This window comes from Tamandua tetradactyla, chromosome 13 (assembly GCF_023851605.1).
Source record: "Tamandua tetradactyla isolate mTamTet1 chromosome 13, mTamTet1.pri, whole genome shotgun sequence".
Lineage (NCBI taxonomy): Eukaryota > Metazoa > Chordata > Mammalia > Pilosa > Myrmecophagidae > Tamandua > Tamandua tetradactyla.
In genome coordinates this window covers 63,244,287-63,263,441 of record NC_135339.1, presented here as the reverse complement: position 1 = coordinate 63,263,441, position 19,155 = coordinate 63,244,287, and the positions used below count along the sequence as shown (strand labels likewise).

Genomic DNA, 19,155 nt, shown 5'->3' with positions numbered 1-19,155 from the left:
TGGCATCTACTAATTCCCTACGAATACATGAGTGTGATTTTGGATTCTTTATTCTTATCGATTGATCTGTTTGTCTGTTGGAGGATGAACATCATACTATAGCTTTATAGTAAGTTTTCATATCTGTAGGAACAACTTCTTTCTCACTGTTCCCTAAATATTTCCTAAATATTTCCTGGTTATTCTTGTGCATTTCTTCTTTCAGGTGAATTTTAGAATCAATGATTAAGTAAAAAATCATGTTTAGATTGGCCTGTATTAAATTTACAGATTAATTAAGGGAGAACTGAGTTTTATAATGTTGAACTTTCCCATCCAGGACCATGATTTATTTCTCCACTTATTCAGCAGTTCTTTGTCCTTTAGTAGAGTTTTATAGTTTTTTTAAAATTTGGTTAGATTTATTCTTGGATATTTTATAGTTATTTTTTTTTTTTTTTTTACTGTTTTTGTGAATAGAATTTTTCATTACCTTTTAGATTGTTTATTGTTGGTGTGTAATGACAGCTAACATCTGTGGTGTTTGCTGTCATTATTCTAAGTATTTTATCTCATATAATTTTTACAAGGCTTTGTCTGGGTACTGTTCTTATTTATATCTTATAGATGAAGAAACTGGGCTTTAGAGAAATTAAATAATTCATCCAAGATTACATGGTTATCAGGTGGCATGGTCGGGAGTTGGGCTCCTAAGCCTGTACTCCTTTCCAGCCTGGTTTGCAACATATCAGTCACTTCATCCAGCCCTGGTGTTAGTTGTAAAAGGTGTATTTTATTTGTTTTTAGTTGTAATAGTTTTTAATGGAGTCTTTTGGATTTTCTAGGCAAATGATTGTATTGTCTGCAAATATTGACCATATTTATCTCTTTTTTTCCATTGCCTCTTATTGAGTGCATATTTATGTGAGCATTGTATTATCAAATCTCAGTAAGTTTGACCCAGGCAGCTTTTCCTTTATTATTAGAACTTATTGCCATTTCTTCCTTTCAGGAGCATATGAAGCAGTTACTGGTATTTAGGGGCCATATAGATGGAAAATACAGTTTAGAACCTCTGCTCCCTGAAGCCCCTAGAACATCTAGTTAATTTCAATAGATTGAAGGAAAGTATCAGTCTACTGTACTGTGAGTTTTTAGTTTTGATTTCCTTAGTTGTTTTCTCTGTCTATTAATTCTGTCCCCCATTGTTCAAGTTTCTGAGTCTCTGATTCTTGAGTGGGGTGGATGCATTTGGGAAGAGCAGCCTCTACCTCAAGCCTCCCATAGTCTAGCCTGGCCCAGGTTCTTATATTCTTGGTCAGGCAAAACCTTTACCATTGGTTAAAATGGGAAATAACTCTTTTGTGTTTCTGTAGTGGCATTTCCCAGCTGTTGGGCTGCATTTCTCTAACAGACAGAAGAACCCTGCTTTCTTGGTCCTTGTTTGTTGGAGAAGTGGAGAGTGAGGTGAGCAATGGGAGCCCCAGCCACTGGCACTCTTTCCAGAGCTTGATCTTTAAGGTGGCTACTTCCACCATCCTGTCCTGATGACACGGGCTGAGGAGGTCCTAGTGAATATGTGTGAGAGAGAGACTGGGAGAGTTGATCCTTCTTGTTGCTGACCAGTGTCTAGTTAAAAAAAGAGACTTATTGGAGAAAGAGACTTATCTTAGACTTCCTGGACTGACCTTGGTCCATTACTCAGTCTCTTAGCTACAGCCCAAGGTGAGTCTAGGGTGCTTCAGGGCCACTATAACTGACACCAGCTCCAATTGAGGCAGCTCGATAACAGGGCTGCTTGCTCTTGACCATGTAGGTGTGGCTTAATTGCCTACATCCCAGAAATTAGTGGACAGGATGATTTCTGTCTGGCTGTGTTGTATGTCCTCCTATAAAATGTTTTTTCCTTTAAAAAGTAGCACAAGGAAAATCAGAAAGAAAGATAGACGATAAAGATTGAGATGGTATAATCCAGGAATGCCTGGAGTGTATAATGATAGTGAGTAAATGTACAAATTTTTAAAATGTTTTTGCATGAGGAAGAACGAAGGAATGTCATTACTGCGGGGTGCTGAAAATAGATGGTAATATTTTAAAATTTCAACTTATGTGTGAGACTAAAGCAAAAAATGTTTATTTGGTACAAAATTTATATTTTGACTAGTGCATTTCCTAATATAACTTATGTAGATAGCTTGGTTGAACACCATAAGTACCTGGAACCTTGGGTAAGACATGAGATTTTGTTGGTTTGTCCAGAGTGATGCCCCGATGAATCCCACAGTGATTCGATCAGTGAGTGGAAAAGTATTTGCAAAGTCCTCTTTGGGGAATGGTGAGAACGGGGGAAAATTCAACTTCCCCAAGTTGAATTCTTGATATTCTCACAAGCAGTGTGGACAACCAAAGCTATAGGCTGAGCCCCCAGTCTTGGGATTTGTTCATATGAAACAACCCCACAAAGGATAGCTCAAGCCTACTTAAAATTTAGGCCTAAGAGTCACCCCCAAGAGAACCTCTTTTGTTGCTCAGCTGTGGCCTCTCTCTCCAGCCAACACAACAAGCGATTTCACCACCCTCCCCCTGTCTACATGGGACATGACTCCCAGGGCTGTGGACCTTCCTGGCAACATGGGACAGAAATCCTAGAATGAGCTGAGACTCAGCATCAAGGGATTGAGAAAACCTTTTCGACCAAAAGAGGGAAGAGTGAAATAAGACAAAGTGTCAATGGCTGAGAGATTCCAAACAGAGTCAAGAGGTTATCCTAGAAGTTATTCTTACACACTAAGTAGATATCACCTTGTTATTCAAGATGTAATGGAGAGGCTGGAGGGAACTGCCTGAAAATGTAGAACTGTGTTCCAATAGCCATGTTTCTTGATGATGATTGAAAAATGATATAGCTTTCACAATGTGACTGTGTGATTGTGAAAACCTTGTGTCTGATGCTCCTTTTATCTACCTTGTCAACAGACGAGTAGAACATATGGAAAAAAATAAATAATAGGGGGAACAAATGTTAAAAAAAAAAAAAGTAGCACAAGGAGGCCTCTCTCTCTCTCTCTCTAAGCCCAACTCTGCAAGTGAAATCATTGCCCTCCTCCCTACATGAAACATGACATCCTGGGGTGAAAGTTTCCCTGGCAACATGAGAGATGACTTCTAGGGATGCGTCTAGGGGCGTTGGCACTGTGGGATCATCAATGCCACCCTGACCAAAAGTGGGAAAAGAAGTGTAACAAATAAGTTATCAGTGGCTGAGAGAGTTCAAATAAAGTCGAGAGGCTACTCTGGTGGTCACTCTTAAGCAAGCTTCAGTTAAACATTGCTACCTATCATAACTTATATCATATCAAATCATTCCTGCCAATCCTAAAGAACACCTAGGGCAATATATAAGATTCTACAAAGGTTTCATGCACTAGGGTAACTTTCAAGAAACCTACAACCTCCAGATGGGTCCCTGGCCCAGGTAAATCCTGAAATGCAGAGGTGCCAGCCTCTCTAGAAGATCAACTAGTTCCATCCCCCATCCCATATTATTGACAGCCTCTTCCAACATGAAAAATTTAGAATGGACACAGCCCAAATACCCTTCAAGAGTGATAGAAAGGTCAAAGGTGATGGCGGAGTTATACAGAGAAGGTAGGGTTTAACAAATGAGTTTGACGTTGCTATTTCTTTTAGTCTTCTGTATCTTAGAGCCAGCTAGAAGTAAAAACCTCAAATTGTGAAATTGTAACCCATACCAAACTCTGAAATCTGTTCTCCAACTAATTGTTGTCATGTGCTTTGAAATTTAGTGCTTTTTTTGTATATATGCTATTTTTCACAATAAAAGGATGAGAAGTTATAACAGAGATAGGATTTAACAATAGAGTATGACTGCGGAGTCAGATTGATATTTCTTTTAGTCTCCAGTGTCTTTGAGCACCTAGAAGGAAAATTGAGGAACTGTAACCTATAGCAAACTCTGAAATCTGTTCTACAGTCACTTGTTACAATGTACTTTGCAATTTATTGCTTTTTTGTATACATGTTATATTTCACAATAAGATGTTTTAAAGAATAAAAATATATAAATATATAAAAGTAACATAAAGAGGCTTCAGGGAAGATGACAGAGTAGGGAGCTCCAGGACTCAGGCTTTCCACTAAAACAGCTATAAGTAGGCAGGAACTGTTTGAAACAACTGTTCTGGGGCACCAGAGACCAGAAACACTTTACAGCATCCAGGGAAGAGCAGGAGGAAGAGGTTGATAAACTGCAGTAAAGAACAGTGAATTGCTTTCTCTGCATGGTGGCCTGCCAGTGCCCATCCCCCACTCTCATGGCAGGTAGTCTTAGGATCCAGTTCATAGCTAGCTCACTGTTGGTGGAAAGAGACATAAAAGTCCTTTCTACAAGAGCAGGGGTGAGCACAGTCAATCACTGATCACAATTTTTAATCAGCAAATTTGGATCACTGGTTCCTGGCTCTGAGCTACTATTTCAACTGACTCTGGACAAAGGTGGCAGCAGCCATTGTTTTAACTTGGGCAGAGGCAGATGTGGTACAGATTTAGAGATAAATGCTGATGGGCTGCATTTACTGGGCAGGCCAGGAAAGCACAGCCTTGGGATCCATCAAAGAGGCTTTTGGTATCCTTCCCTATCCCCTCCCCAGGGTACTTTGGAGCATCTGCAGCCCCTTCATAGGTCCCTGACCCTGTTTTGGCTGGGAAACACCAACTTGGGAAAGTCCTTGCTGGAGTGACCCTTCCCCCAGAAACTGCCCTCCAGGCAAAAATAGCTAGAGACATTGAAAGGAGAGTAAAAGACTATAAATGTCAAACAGAAACAAACAGAACAGAACAAGATTCCCAGAGAAGGAACAGAGGAAAGGAAATTTTCTCCTGTAGGTGAAACAATTGCACCAAAAGTACAATCCTAAAAATTGCATATAAAAGGCAAAAATCAAATGAAGAAATGCTTAAAAAGAAAAATAAAATCTGATTCTAAAGCTCTAGAATAAGTTAAACCAAGAGTCAAAGAAGAACATTAACACAAAGCCAATCAACAATAAAACCCTGGGCAAGAGAGACAAACCAACTTTCAGAGTAAAACACATCAAGATGATCAGATATCTAAGACATAAGCAAAAAATTGCAAACCATATCACGAAGCAGGAAGATAGGGCCCAGTCAAGAGAACAAATTAGACTTTCAGAGAAGACACAGAATTTGGAACAACTAATCAAAGATGTTTAAACAAATATCCTAAATTAATTCAGGGAAATGAAGGAAAATATGGCTAAAGGGATAAAGGATTTTGGGAAGATATTAGGTGAGTATTTAATTTGTAAAAGCTGGCAGAATGCAATATACAGAAACAGAATGGCCTTTAAAAAGGGGAATTTATTAAGTTGCAAGTTTACAGTTCTAAGGCTGTAAAAATGTCCAAACTAAGGCATCCAGGAAAAGATACCTTGATTCAAGAAAGACTAATGGGTCCAGAACAGCTCTTTCAGCTGGAAAGGCATATGGTGATATCTGTTAGCTTTCTCTTCTCATTTCATAAGGTTTCCTGGGGGTGTTTTCTTTCTGCATCTCCAAAGATCTCTGGATCTGTGGGCTCTGTCAGCACTAAAGCGATTTCCAAAATGGTTCCCTCTTAAAGGGCTCCAATAAGCAACCCCACCTTGAATGGGTAGGGACACATCTCCATGGAAACCATCTAATCAGAAGTTACCACCCACAATTGGATGGGTCACATCTCCATGGAAATAATAAAAAAGACCCCATCCAGCAATATTGAATGAGGTTTAAAGAACATGGCTTTTCTAGGGAACATGACAGTTTCAAACCAGCACAGTGAGTATAAAGAACTTATGGGAATGAAAGATGCAATACAAAAGATAAAAAAATACAATGGAGACATATGAGAGCAGATTTGAGAAGGGAGAAGAAAGGATCAGTGAACTAGGGGATAGGATATCCAAAATCTTACAGACAAAAGAACAGGTAGGCTATTCACTGTCGGTAGGGAAGCTGAGAGGTGTGGCCCCTTGGAATGTGGTGGCTGTACAAGAGGCCAGGGGTGTGGTTTCCATATGATCCTACAACCCCATTGCTCAGTATATACCTGGAGGAACCGAGTGTAGGAACATGAGTGGACATTTGCACACTGATGTTTTGGGCAGCAGTATTCATGATTCACAATAGATGGAGGTGGCCTAAGAGTACAACGATTGAGGAATGGAAGGGGTAACTGTGGTGTATATATACAATGGACACTAAGCAGCTGCAAGAAGGAATGAAGTTGTGAGGCATGCAACTAGGTGAATGAACCTTAATAAGGACTGTAGGTTGAATGAAATGTCAGAAACAAAAAGACACATATTATCATGCTTCACTCATATGGACTAACTGTAATATACAAAACTTGGTTAACTGAAGTCAAGAGCATGTGTTATCAGGTTGGGGTCCATTGTAAAGTGCCCTAGATTGTAAGCTCTTATAGCAGTTACATCTATTCAGGAGTTGTAACTGTTATTTCTAAATTCTGAGATACTGAGCTGTTTGTACATAACCTGATCGTTCCCAGAAACTTTGGGTATTCATGTGAAACCTGGGACTCAGAGTTTAGAGCTCTTAAGCTATGAAAGTCAGCACTACCCCATAGAGAGTTTAAAAAATTGAAAAAGGGATCAGACTTTAACTAGAGATATGAATGAAGATGATCTGGATAGAACTAGGGTAGATCAGAATACAGGGTAAAGGATGATATTGTTCATATTTTAAAACTTCAACTTCTTTGTGAGACCAAAGGGAGAGATGTTTATTTGGTGCAAAATTTGTATTTGGGTTGGTACATCACCTAATTTAACTTGTATGGTCAGTTTAGTTGGGCATCATAAGTACATGGAATCTTGAATAGGGTGTGAGATCTTGTTGGTTTGTATAGGTTAGTTGTAATACCCCAATATATCCCAGAGTAATGTGGGCAGTGAATAAAGAAGTACTCGGAGTATGCAAAGTCCCCTTGGGGAACTAGGGAGAAAGGAGAAAATATTGAACTTCCCTATTTGGAGAACTTCTGATATTCTTGCAAGCAATGTGGACAACCAAATCTAATAGGCCAAAGCCTTCGATCTTGGGGTTTGCTCCTGTGAAACTTATTCCTGCAAAGGATAGGCTAAGCCCACTGAAAATTAGGCCTAATAGTCACCCCCAGAAAACCTCTTGTCACTCAGATATGGCCTCTCTTTCAAAGCCAACTCAGCAAGTGAACTCACTACCCTTCTTCCCATGTGGGACAAGACTCCCAGGGGTGTAAATCTCCCTGACCATGAGGGACAGAACTCCTGGGATGAGCCAGGACCTGGCATCATGGGATTGAGAAAGTCTTCTTGACTAAGGCGAAAGAGAAGAAATGAGACAAAATAAAGTTTCGGTGACTGAGAAATTTCAGAGTCAAGAGGTTATCCTGGGGCTTATTCTTTTTAAAAAAAAAAACACACCTTTTTTTTATTGTGGAAAAATAATGTACATACAGAAAAGCAATGAATTTCCAAGTACATTTTAACAAGTCCTGGAGGTTATTCTTAACACATTATATAGCTATCCCTTTTTTAGTTTATGGTGTATTGCAGTGGCTGGCAGAAAGTACCTGAAACTGTTGTGCTGTGTTCCAAAAGCCTTGATTCTTGAAGAGGATTGTATAATGATATAAATTTTACTATGTAACTGTAATTGTGAAAACCTTGTGTCTGATGCTCCTTTCATCCAGGGTATGAAGAGTAAAAAAATATGGATAAAAAGTAAATATGTATGGGGGATGAGGGGTAGAATAAACTGGGTAGATTGAAATATTAGTGATCAGTCAGAGGGAGGGGTAAGGAGTATGGGAAGTATGAGTTTTTTCTTTTTATTTCTTTTTCCGGAGTGATGCAGATGTTCTAAAAATTATCATGGATACATAACTATGTGATGATCTTGAGTGCCACCGATTGTACACCACGTATGGACTGTATGTGTGTGACGATTTTTCAATTAAAAAAAAAGACTAAGTAGGGAAAAGAATGGAAAAATTTGAGCAGGGTCTCAGCAAAGTGATAACAGCATGACAATTATATGTGTCATCGGTGTCCCAGAAGGACAAGAGAGGGGAAAAGAAATAGAATGTGAGGAAATAATCATCTAAAATTTTCTCAACTCTTCCGAAAGACATAAATATAGAAGTCCAAGAAGCATAATGCACTCCAAACAGAATAAATACTAAAAGACCTATACTGAGACACATACCAGTCAGAATGTCAGATGCCAAAGATAGAGGTCTCTGAACGCAAAAAGAAAAGTGATTCGTTACATACAAGGCATCTATAGTAAATCTAAGTGCCGATTTCTCATCAGAAACCATGGAGGCGAGAAGGCAGTGGTATGATATATTTAAAGTACTGAAAGAGAAAACTACCAGCCAAAAATTCTCTATCCGGCAAAACTGAACTTTAAAAGTGAGGGAAAGTTTTGAATATTCACAGATAAACAGAAATTGAGAATGTTCATCAACAAGAGACCTAACCTACAAGAAATACTTAAGGGGGTTCTGCAGATTGAAAGGAAAAGACAGGAGAGATATGCTTGGAGTAGTGTGAAGAAGTGAAAATTATGAGTAAGGGTAACTAAAGGAATAAAAAGAGAGACCAAAAAAAAAGATATGACAAAAAAACAAAGGATAAAATGGCTGAACTAAGTACTGCCTTTACAGTAATAACATTGAATGTTAATAGATTAAACTCCCCAGTCAAAAGACACAAATTGGCAGAATGGATAGAAAAGCATGAATCATCTATATGCTGCTTACAAGAGACTCACCTTAGACCCAAAGACACAAATAGGTTGAAAGTGAAACATTGGAAAAGGATATTCCATGCAAGCAGAAATCAAGAAAGAGCTGGGATAGCTATACTAATATCAGACAAAGTAGACTTTAAATGCAAAGCTCTTAGACAAAGGAGGACACTATATATTAATAAAGGGGCAATCCACCAAGGAAAAATAGGAATCAAAACTATTTATGCTTTTAAACAGGGTGCCCCGAAATACATGAGGCAGACACTGGCAAAACGTAAGAGACAAATAAGACAATTTACAATAATAGTTGGAGACTTCAGTACACCACTCTTATCAACAGGTAGAACATCTAAACAGAGAATCGATAAGGAAACAGAGAACCTGAATAATATGATGAATGAACTAGACCTAACAGACATATAAGAACATTGTACCCCAAAACAGCAGGGTATGCATTCTTCTCAAGTGCTCATGGATCTTTCTTTAGAATAGACCACATGTTGACTCACAAAGCAAGTCTCAATAAATTAAAAAAGATTGAAATTATACAAAGCACTTTCTCTGACCATTATGGAATGAAACTGGAAATCAAGAATAGGTGGAAAACTGGAAAATTCACAAATATATTGAAATTAAAAAACACACTCTTACACAGTTAGTGGGTCAAAGAAAAATTGCAAGAGAAATCAGTAAATATCTCAAGATGAATTAAAATAGAAACACAACATATCAAAACTTATCAGATGCTGCGGGGTCAGTGCTGAGAGGGAAATGTGTAGCCCAAAACACCTACATTAAAAAAGAAGAAAGAGCTAAAAAATCAAAGACCTAACTGCACACCTAGACGAACTAGAATAAGAATAACAAACTAATCCCAAGGATAGCATAAAGAAAAAAATAACAAAGATTAGAGCAGAAATAAATGAAATTGAGAATTAACAAACCAAAGATGGTTCCTTGAGAAGATCAGTAAAATTGACAAGACTTTAGCTAGACTGAAAGAAAAAAAGAATATGTAAATAAATAAAATAAGAAATGAGAAGAGGGACATTGCTATTGACTGCACAGAAATAAAAAGGATCATAAAAAAAAACTATAAACAGTAGTTTGCCAAAAAATTAGATAACTTACGCCTGCCATACCAGAGAGCCGTGTTTGATTCCTGGAGCCTGCCCATGCCCCCCCACCCAAAAAAAAAAGAAAAAAAAATTAGACAACTTAGATGAAATGGACAAATTCCAAGAAACACACTAAGAGTGTATACTGACTCTAGAAGAAATAGTAGACTTCAACAGACAAATTACAAGAGATTGAATCAGTCATCAAACCCCTCCAAACAGAGAAAAGCCCAGGCCCAGATGACGTCACAGGTAAATTCTGCTGATCATTCCAAGAATTAAGAACAATCCTGTTCAAACTCTTCCAAAAAATTGAAGAGGAGGGAACACTACCTAATTCTTCTATGAAGCCAATATCACCCTAATACTAAAACCAGATAAAGAAAATTTGCAAGAAAAGAAAATTACAGGCCAATCTCTCTAATGTATTTAGATGTAAAAATCCTTAACAAAATTGAATACAACAGCACATTAAAAGAATTATATACCATGATTAAATGCGTTTTATGCAAGGGTGATTCAACACAAGAAAATCAGTTAAAGTGATACAGTACATTAAATTAAAAGGGAAGTTCTCTGGGAGACCTTGGAAAAAGAATGGCCTTGGAAGTGAAGAACAAATGGAAGAAAACGAAAAATGCTGTCCGGGGAGAGAACCCGGACGATGGTATTCTCCGGTGTGGAACTGCAGACTACCTCGTTGGACAAGTCGCTGATAGCTTATTCCACAGCAAGCGCCCTTCCAGAGGCAGTACAGATCGGCTGGCGTCCCTTTTCACCTCTTTCGAGTCTCAGGTTCAGCCCGTGTACGTGCCTGTGCCTAAAGAAAATATACAAAGAAGGAAACGAAACGAGGAGGAAGAAAGTACATCCCAAATTCAAAGACCACTTTTGCACGAACCTGCAAAAAAAAAAGAAAGCGAAGAAGAAAGTTTCTGATGCAGACAAAAAGTTGGAAAACAGGGAAAGTGCTCTAGCATGTGCTGATTTAGAAGAAGAAATTCACCAGAAGCAAGGGCAGAAAAAGAAAAGTTCTCAATCTGGTGATGGTATTATAATAGCAGATAGAAAAGTACTTGATATACCTAGGAATAAATTTAACTAAAGAGACAAAAAACCTATATAAAGAAAACTACAAAAAACTGTTAAAAGAAATCACAGAAGACCTAAATAGATGGAAGGGCATACCGTGTTCATGGATTGGAAGACTAAATATAATTAAGATGTCAATCCTACCTAAATTGATTTACAGATTCAATGCAATACCAATCAAAATCCCAACAACTTATTTTTCAGAATTAGAAAAACCAATAAGCAAATTTATCTGGAAGGGCAGGGTGCCCCAAATTGCTAAAAACATCTTGAGGAAAAAAAACGAAGCTGGAGGTCTCGTGCTGCCTGACTTTAAGGCATATTATGAAGCCACAGTGGTCAAAACAGCATGGTATTGGCATAAAGATAGATATATCGACCAATGGAATCGAATAGAGTGCTCAAATATAGACCCTCTCATCTATGGACATTTGATCTTTGATAAGGCAGTCAAGCCAACTCACCTGGGACAGAACAGTCTCTTCAATAAATGGTGCCTAGAGAACTGGATATCCATATGCAAAAGAATGAAAGAAGACCCATGTCTCACACCCTATACAAAAGTTAACTCAAAATGGATCAAAGATCTAAACATTAGGTCTAAGACCATAAAACAGTTAGAGGAAAATGTTGGGAGATATCTTATGAATCTTACAACTGGAGGCGGTTTTATGGACCTTAAACCTAAAGCAAGAACACTGAAGAAGGAAATAAATAAATGGGAGCTCCTCAAAATTAAACACTTTTGTGCATCAAAGAACTTCATCAAGAAAGTAGAAAGACAGCCTACACAATGGGAGACAATATTTGGAAATGACATATCAGATAAAGGTCTAGTATCCAGAATTTATAAAGAGATTGTTCAACTCAACAACAAAAAGACAGCCAACCCAATTACAAAATGGGAAAAAGACTTGAACAGACACCTATCAGAAGAGGAAATACAAATGGCCAAAAGGCACATGAAGAGATGCTCAATGTCCCTGGCCATTAGAGAAATGCAAATCAAAACCACAATGAGATATCATCTCACACCCACCAGAATGGCCATTATCAACAAAACAGAAAATGACAAGTGCTGGAGAGGATGCGGAGAAAGAGGCACACTTATCCACTGTTGGTGGGAATGTCAAATGGTGCAACCACTGTGGAAGGCAGTTTGGCGGTTCTTCAAAAAGTTGAATATAGAATTGCTATACCACCCAGCAATACCATTGCTGGGAATCTACTCAAAGGACTTAAGGGCAAAGACACAAACGGACATTTGCACACCAATGTTTATAGCAGCGTTATTTACAATTGCAAAGAGATGGAAACAGCCAAAATGTCCATCAACAGAAGAGTGGCTAAACAAACTGTGGTATATACATACGATGGAATACTATGCAGCTTTAAGACAGGATAAACTTATGAAGCATGTAATAACATGGATGGACCTAGAGAACATTATGCTGAGTGAGTCTAGCCAAAAACTAAAGGACAAATACTGTATGGTCCCACTGATATGAACGGACATTCGAGAATAAATTTGGAATATGTCATTGGTAACAGAGTCCAGCAGGAGGTAGAAACAGGGTAAGACAATGGGCAATTGGAGCTGAAGGGATACAAACTGTGCAACAGGACTAGATACAAAAACTCAAAAATGGATAGCACAATAATACCTAATTGTAAAGTAATCATGTTAAAACACTGAATGAAGCTGCATCTGAGCTATAGGTTTTTGTTTTGTTTTGTTTTGTTTTTACTACTATTACTTTTATTTTTTTCTCTATATTAACGTTCTATATCTTTTTCGGTTGTGTTGCTAGTTCTTCTAAACCGATGCAAATGTACTAAGAAACGATGATCATGCATCTATGTGATGATGTTAAGAATTACTGATTGCATATGTAGAATGGTATGATTTCTAAATGTTGGGTTAATTTCTTTTTTTCCGTTAATTAAAAAAAAAAAATAAGAGAAGGGGTAATTGGAGCTGAAGGGATACAGACTGTGCAACAGGACTGGATATAAAAACTCAGAAATGGACAGCACAATACTACCTAATTGTAATGCAATTATGTTAAAACATTGAATGAAGCTGCATGTGAGGTATAGGTTTTTTTTTCTATCTATTATCGTTTTAATTCTTATTCTGTTGTCTTTTTATTTCTTTTTCTAAATCGATGCAAATGTACTAAGAAATGATGAATATGCAACTATGTGATGATATTAAGAATTACTGATTGTACATGTAGAATGGAATGATTTCTAAATGTTTTGTTAATTTTTTTAATTAATAAAAAAAATCAAAAAAAAAAGAAAAGTACTTGATGATGTAGATTACACAATAGTAAATCAAAGAAAGAAAATAAAAATCAACCAAGAGGAAGAAAGATTGAAGAATGAGAGAACTGTGTTTGTTGGGAATTTGCCCATCACATGTAATAAGAAGAAGCTGAAGTCATTTTTTAAAGAGTATGGACAAATAGAATCTGTACGATTTCGCTCTGTGATTCCAGCGGAGGGGACTTTATCCAAAAAGTTGGCAGCAATAAAACGTAAAATTCATCCTGATCAGAAAAATATTAATGCTTATGTTGTGTTTAAGGATGAGGATGCTGCTACAAAAGCATTGAAAAGTAATGGAGCCCAGATTGCAGATGGATTTCGTGTTAGATTTGATCTCGCATCTGAGACCTCATCTAGGGACAAGAGATCAGTATTTGTGGGGAATCTCCCTTACAAAATTGAAGAATCTGCTGTTGAGCAACATTTTTTGGACTGTGGGAATATTGTAGCAGTGAGAATTGTGAGAGACCAAGTTACTGGAGTTGGCAAAGGTTTTGGCTATGTACTATTTGAGAATACAGATGCTGTTCATCTTGCTCTGAAATTAAATAATTCTGAACTAATGGGAAGAAAACTCAGAGTCATGCGTTCAGTTAATAAAGAAAAATTAAAACAACAAAACTCAAATCCTGGTTTGAGGAATATTGGTAAACCTAAGCAGGGACTTAAAAATTTTGCTTCAAAAACTGCAAGACATTCTAAAAGTTTCTTTATTGGAGAAAAAGCAGTTCTCATTAAAAAGAAAAAGAAGGGACAGAAGAGAAGTGGACAAACTCAGAAAGCAAAGAAACAGAAATAATATGAAACTTTTCTTTTCTCTTTTCCTTTAAAAAAAAAAAAGCAAACACTGAATACTAGTATTAAAAGTGTGTTGACCTGTGTGTTACATTTCAGAATTTTTATAGATGCTGTATGTGAACCTTGGAGACTTCTCTGTTCTGAGTTTATTTAAATTATAATGGTATCTCTGACACATTTGTTTAAAATATGGGCAAATTGTTTAGTATGGGTTCATGTTAGTAATAATGTTATACATTTCAGGCATAGGGTGAACATTTAGAATTTTAGTTGTTACGTCTTACTTTAATGTACATTGGAAATATGTAATTAGCACTTCAGATCAGTTATTTTCAGAATATTACCACTCAGAATGAGACTGAAAAGTAAGTAAATTTACAGAAAATTAAAACAATACACTAAGTAGTAGTACTGACTGTACCTGAACAAAATATCTAAATAAACTGGGAATGCTGATCTAAAAAAAAAAAAAATTAAAAGGGAAAAATCACATGTTCATCTTGATTGATGCAGAAAAGACATTTGACAAAATCCACCATCTTTGGAAAAATAGAAATAGATGAAACTTCCTCAACATGATAAAGGGCAAATATGAAAAACCCACCAGCTAATGTTGTATTCAATGGAAAAGGACTGAAAGCTTTCCTTCTGAGATCTGGAACAGGATAAGTATGCCCACTATTACCACTGTTATTCAACATTGTGCTCCGAGTTCTAGCTAGAGCAGTTAGGCAGGAAAAAGAAATAAAAGGCATCCAAATCAGAAAGGAAGAAATAAAACTTCCATTGTTTGCAGAAGACATGATCCTATATTTAGAAAGTCCTGAAAAATCTACAATAAAACTACTAGGGCTAATGAATGAGTTTAGCAAAAAGTGGTGGGAAACAAGATCAACACACAAAAGTCAGTAGTGTTTCTATACACTACTAATGAGCAATCCATCGAGGAAATCTAGAAAAAAATTCCATTCACAAGAACTAAACAGTTCTTTTAGTTTTAGAACTAAACAACTAAAAGAATTGAATATTTAGAGATAAATTTAACCAAGGATGTAAAGGACCTGTATTCAAAAATACAAAATATTGCTGAAATAATTCAAAGAAGGCCTAAATAAATGGACATTCCATGTTCATGGATTGAAAGGCTAAATGTCACTAAGATGTACATTCTACCAAATTAATTTACAGATTCAATGCAAGACCAATCAAAATTTTAACAGCCTACTTTGCTGAAATGGTCAATTATCAAATTAAGGTAAGGGACCCTGAATAGCCAAAAACATCTTGAAAGAGAGCAAGGTTGGAGGACTTACTGTTCTCAGCTTTAAAGCATATTACAAAGCCACCGTGGTCAAAACAGCATGGCTTCGCATAAGAATAGATATATTGACCAATGGAATTGAATTGAGAGGACAGAAACAGACCCTCACATCTCTGATCAACTGGTTTTTGCCAAGGCTGCCAAGTCAATTCAACTGGGAATGATAATCTCTTCAACAAATGGTGCTGGGAGAGCTGGATATCCATATCCAAAAGAATGAAAGAGGACCCCTATCTCATACTACATAGAAAAATTAATTCAAAATGGATCAAATACCTAAATATAAGAACCAGGACTATAAAACTCCTAGAAGAGAATGTGAGGAAACATCTTCAAGATCTTGGTGGTAGGCAGTGGTTTCTTAGACTTTACAACCAGCACAAGCAATAAAAGAATGAATATATAAATGAGACCTCCTCAAAGTTAAAAACTTTTGTGCATCAAAGGACTTTGCCATGAAAATGAAAAGACAACCTACTTAGTGAGAGAAAAGTTTTGGAAACCACATGTCCGAAAAGGGTTTAATATCCAGAATATATAAGGAAATCCTACAACTCAACAATGAAAAGACAACCCAGTTAAAAAATGGACAAAAAAAAAAACATGAATAGACATTTCTCCAAAAAGGATATACAATTGGCTAAAAAGCACATGAAAAGATGCTCATCTTCACTAGCTATTAGGAAAATGAAAATCAAAGCCATGAATATTATTTCACACCTATTAGAATGGCTACTATTGAAAAAAAAACAACAACAGAAAATTACAAGTGTTGGAGAGGATGTGGAGAAATAGGAACATTCATTAATTGCTGGTGGGAATGTAAAATGGTACAGCCACTGTGGGAGACAGTTTGGCGGTTCCTCAAGAAGCTAAGTATAGAACTGCCATATGATCTGGCAATCCCATTACTAGGTATATACCCAGAAGAACTGAAAGCAGGGATGCGAGCAGATCTTTGCATACTGATATTCATAGTGACATTATTCACAGTTGCCAAATGATGGAAATAACCCAAGTACCTGTCAAAAGATGAATGGATAAAAAAATGTGGTATATACATATGATGTATATATACCAGCAGTAAGAAGGTATAAAGTCCTGAAGCGTGAGACAACATGGATGAACCTTAAGGACATTATGATATTAAGTGAAATAAGTCAGACATGAAAGGACAAATTTTTTTTAATCTCACTGATATGAATTAATTATAGTACATAAACTCATGGACATAAAATATAGAATATAGGTTACCAGGATATATAACATTTAAAAGAAGAAAGAATTGCTAGTCATTCTCCATCCCAAACACAATCAGTTTTAGCATTTTAGTATATTCCCTTCCAATCTTTCCTTTTCTGTACATAAGCTGTTTTTAATAGCTGTAATAATGCTGTTTATGCCCTATTCCCCCCCCCTTATAACAGTAAATTATGAACATCTTGCCTGTATTATTTTGGGAACATCATTTTAACTAACTGTAATATTCCATTGGGTAGATGGACCATCACTTACTTAACATATTTTTAGTCTTGCCCCCCCTTAAAGGCATTGCATATCCTCCTTTCCCTTATTTTCCCTTGTGGTTCATTAGCCATGAAGTTGGCTAAACTTTCCTTGAATTTGTATTTTCAGTCTACATCATCTCTTTGAGGTAACAGTATGCCCGTTGCTGTGTGAAATGGAACCTTTAAAAAAATTGCCTCAAACTTTATTCATTCAAGCTTTGATAGCCATTTAGTTTCATCTTCCTTTGGTTTTTTTTTTTTTTTTTTTTTTTAATTTTTTTTATTAATCAAAAAAAAGAAAAGAAATTAACACAACATTTAGAAATCATTCCATTCTACATATGCACTCAGTAATTCTTAGTATCATCACATAGATGTATGATCATCATTTCTTAGTACATTTGCATCGATTTAGGAAAAGAACTAGCAAAACAGCAGAAAAAGATATAGAATGTTAATATAGAGAAGAGAATTAAAATAATAATACTAATAATATATATATATATATAAAGGAAAAAGAAAAAAAACAAAAACAAAAGATACAAACACACAAACAAACAAACAAAAACCATATTTCAGGTGCAGCTTCGTTCAGTGTTCCAACCTAGTTACATTACACTTAGGTATTATTGTGCTGTCCATTTTTGAGTTTTTGTATCTAGTCCTGTTGCACAGTCTGTATCCCTTCAGCTCCAATTACCCATTATCTTACCCTGTTTCTAACTCCTGCTGGTCTCTGTTACCAATGATATATTCCAAGCTGATTCTCGAATGTCGGTTCACATCAGTGGGACCTTACAGTATTTGTCCTTTAGTTTTGGGCTAGACTCACTCAGCATAATGTTCTCTAGGTCCATCCATGTTATTACATGCTTCATAAGTTTAGTCTGTCTTAAAGCTGCATAATATTCCATCGTAGGTATACGCCACAGTTTGTTTAGCCACTCGTCTGTTGATGAACATTTTGGCTGTTTCCATCTCTTTGCAATTGTAGATAATGCTGCTATAAACACTGGTGTGTAAATGTCCATCTGTGTCTTTGCCCTTAAGTCCTTTGAGTAGATACCTAGCAGTGGTATTGCTGGGTCGTAATCCATTCTGCCATTCTATGTCTTTTGATTGGGAAATTCAGTCCATTAACTTTTAGTATTATTACTGTTTGGATAATATTTTCCTCTACCATTTTGGCTTTTGTATTATATATATCATATCTGATTTTCCTTCTTTCTATGCTTTACTCCATACCTCTCTCTTCTGTCTTTTCGTATCTGACTCTAGTGCTCCCTTTAGTATTTCTTGCAGAGCTGGTCTCTTGGTCACAAATTCTCTCAGTGACTTTTTGTCTATAAATGTTTTAATTTCTCCTTCATTTTTGAAGGACAATTTTGCTGGATATAGGAGTCTTGATTGGCAGTTTTTCTCTTTTAGTGATTTAAATATATCATCCCACTGTCTTCTAGCTTCCATGGTTTCTGCTGAGAAATCTACACATAGTCTTATTGGGTTTCCCTTGTGTGTGACAGATTGTTTTTCTCTTGCTGCTTTCAAGATCCTCTCTTTCTCTTTGACCTCTGACATTCTAACTAGTAAGTGTCTTGGAGAACGCCTATTTGGGTCTATTCTCTTTGGGGTGCGCTGCACTTCTTGGATCTGCAAATTTAGGTCTTTCATAAGAGTTGGGAAATTTTCAGTGATAATTTCTTCCATTAGTTTTTCTCCTCCTTTTCCCTTCTCTTCTCCTTCTGGGACACCCACAACACGTATATTTGTGCGCTTCATATTGTCATTCAGTTCCCTGATCCCCTGCTCAAGTTTTTCCATTCTTTTCCCTATAGTTTCTGTTTCTTTTTGGAATTCAGATGTTCCATCCTCCAGTTCACTAATTGTAGCTTCTGTCTCTTTAAATCTACCATTGTAGGTATCCATTGTTTTTTCCATTTTTTCTTCTTTGTCCTTCACTCCCATAAGTTCTGTGATTTGTTTTTTCAGATTTTCTATTTCTTCTTTTTGTTCAGCCCATGTCTTCTTCATGTCCTCCCTCAATTTATTGATTTGGTTTTTGAAGAGGTTTTCCATTTCTGTTCGTATATTCAGCATTAGTTGTCTCAGCTCCTGTATCTCATTTGAACTATTGGTTTGTTCCTTTGACTGGGCCATATCTTCAATT

General features: G+C 36.6%; 2 protein-coding genes across 6 annotated transcripts in view; both read left to right on the top strand.

Annotated features, from left to right (window-relative positions):
* Positions 1-19,155, top strand: part of FBXW4 (F-box and WD repeat domain containing 4) — a 173,053-nt gene that overhangs the window by 122,860 nt on the left and 31,038 nt on the right. The gene's annotated exons all lie outside the window — the stretch shown is intronic.
* Positions 465-17,200, top strand: LOC143654187 (RNA-binding protein 34-like). The gene is given in 4 exon segments (XM_077125805.1): positions 465-10,841; positions 10,843-11,007; position 11,424; positions 13,337-17,200. Coding segments are annotated over 4 exon segments (1,299 nt in total). The 5' UTR covers positions 465-10,532; the 3' UTR covers positions 14,161-17,200.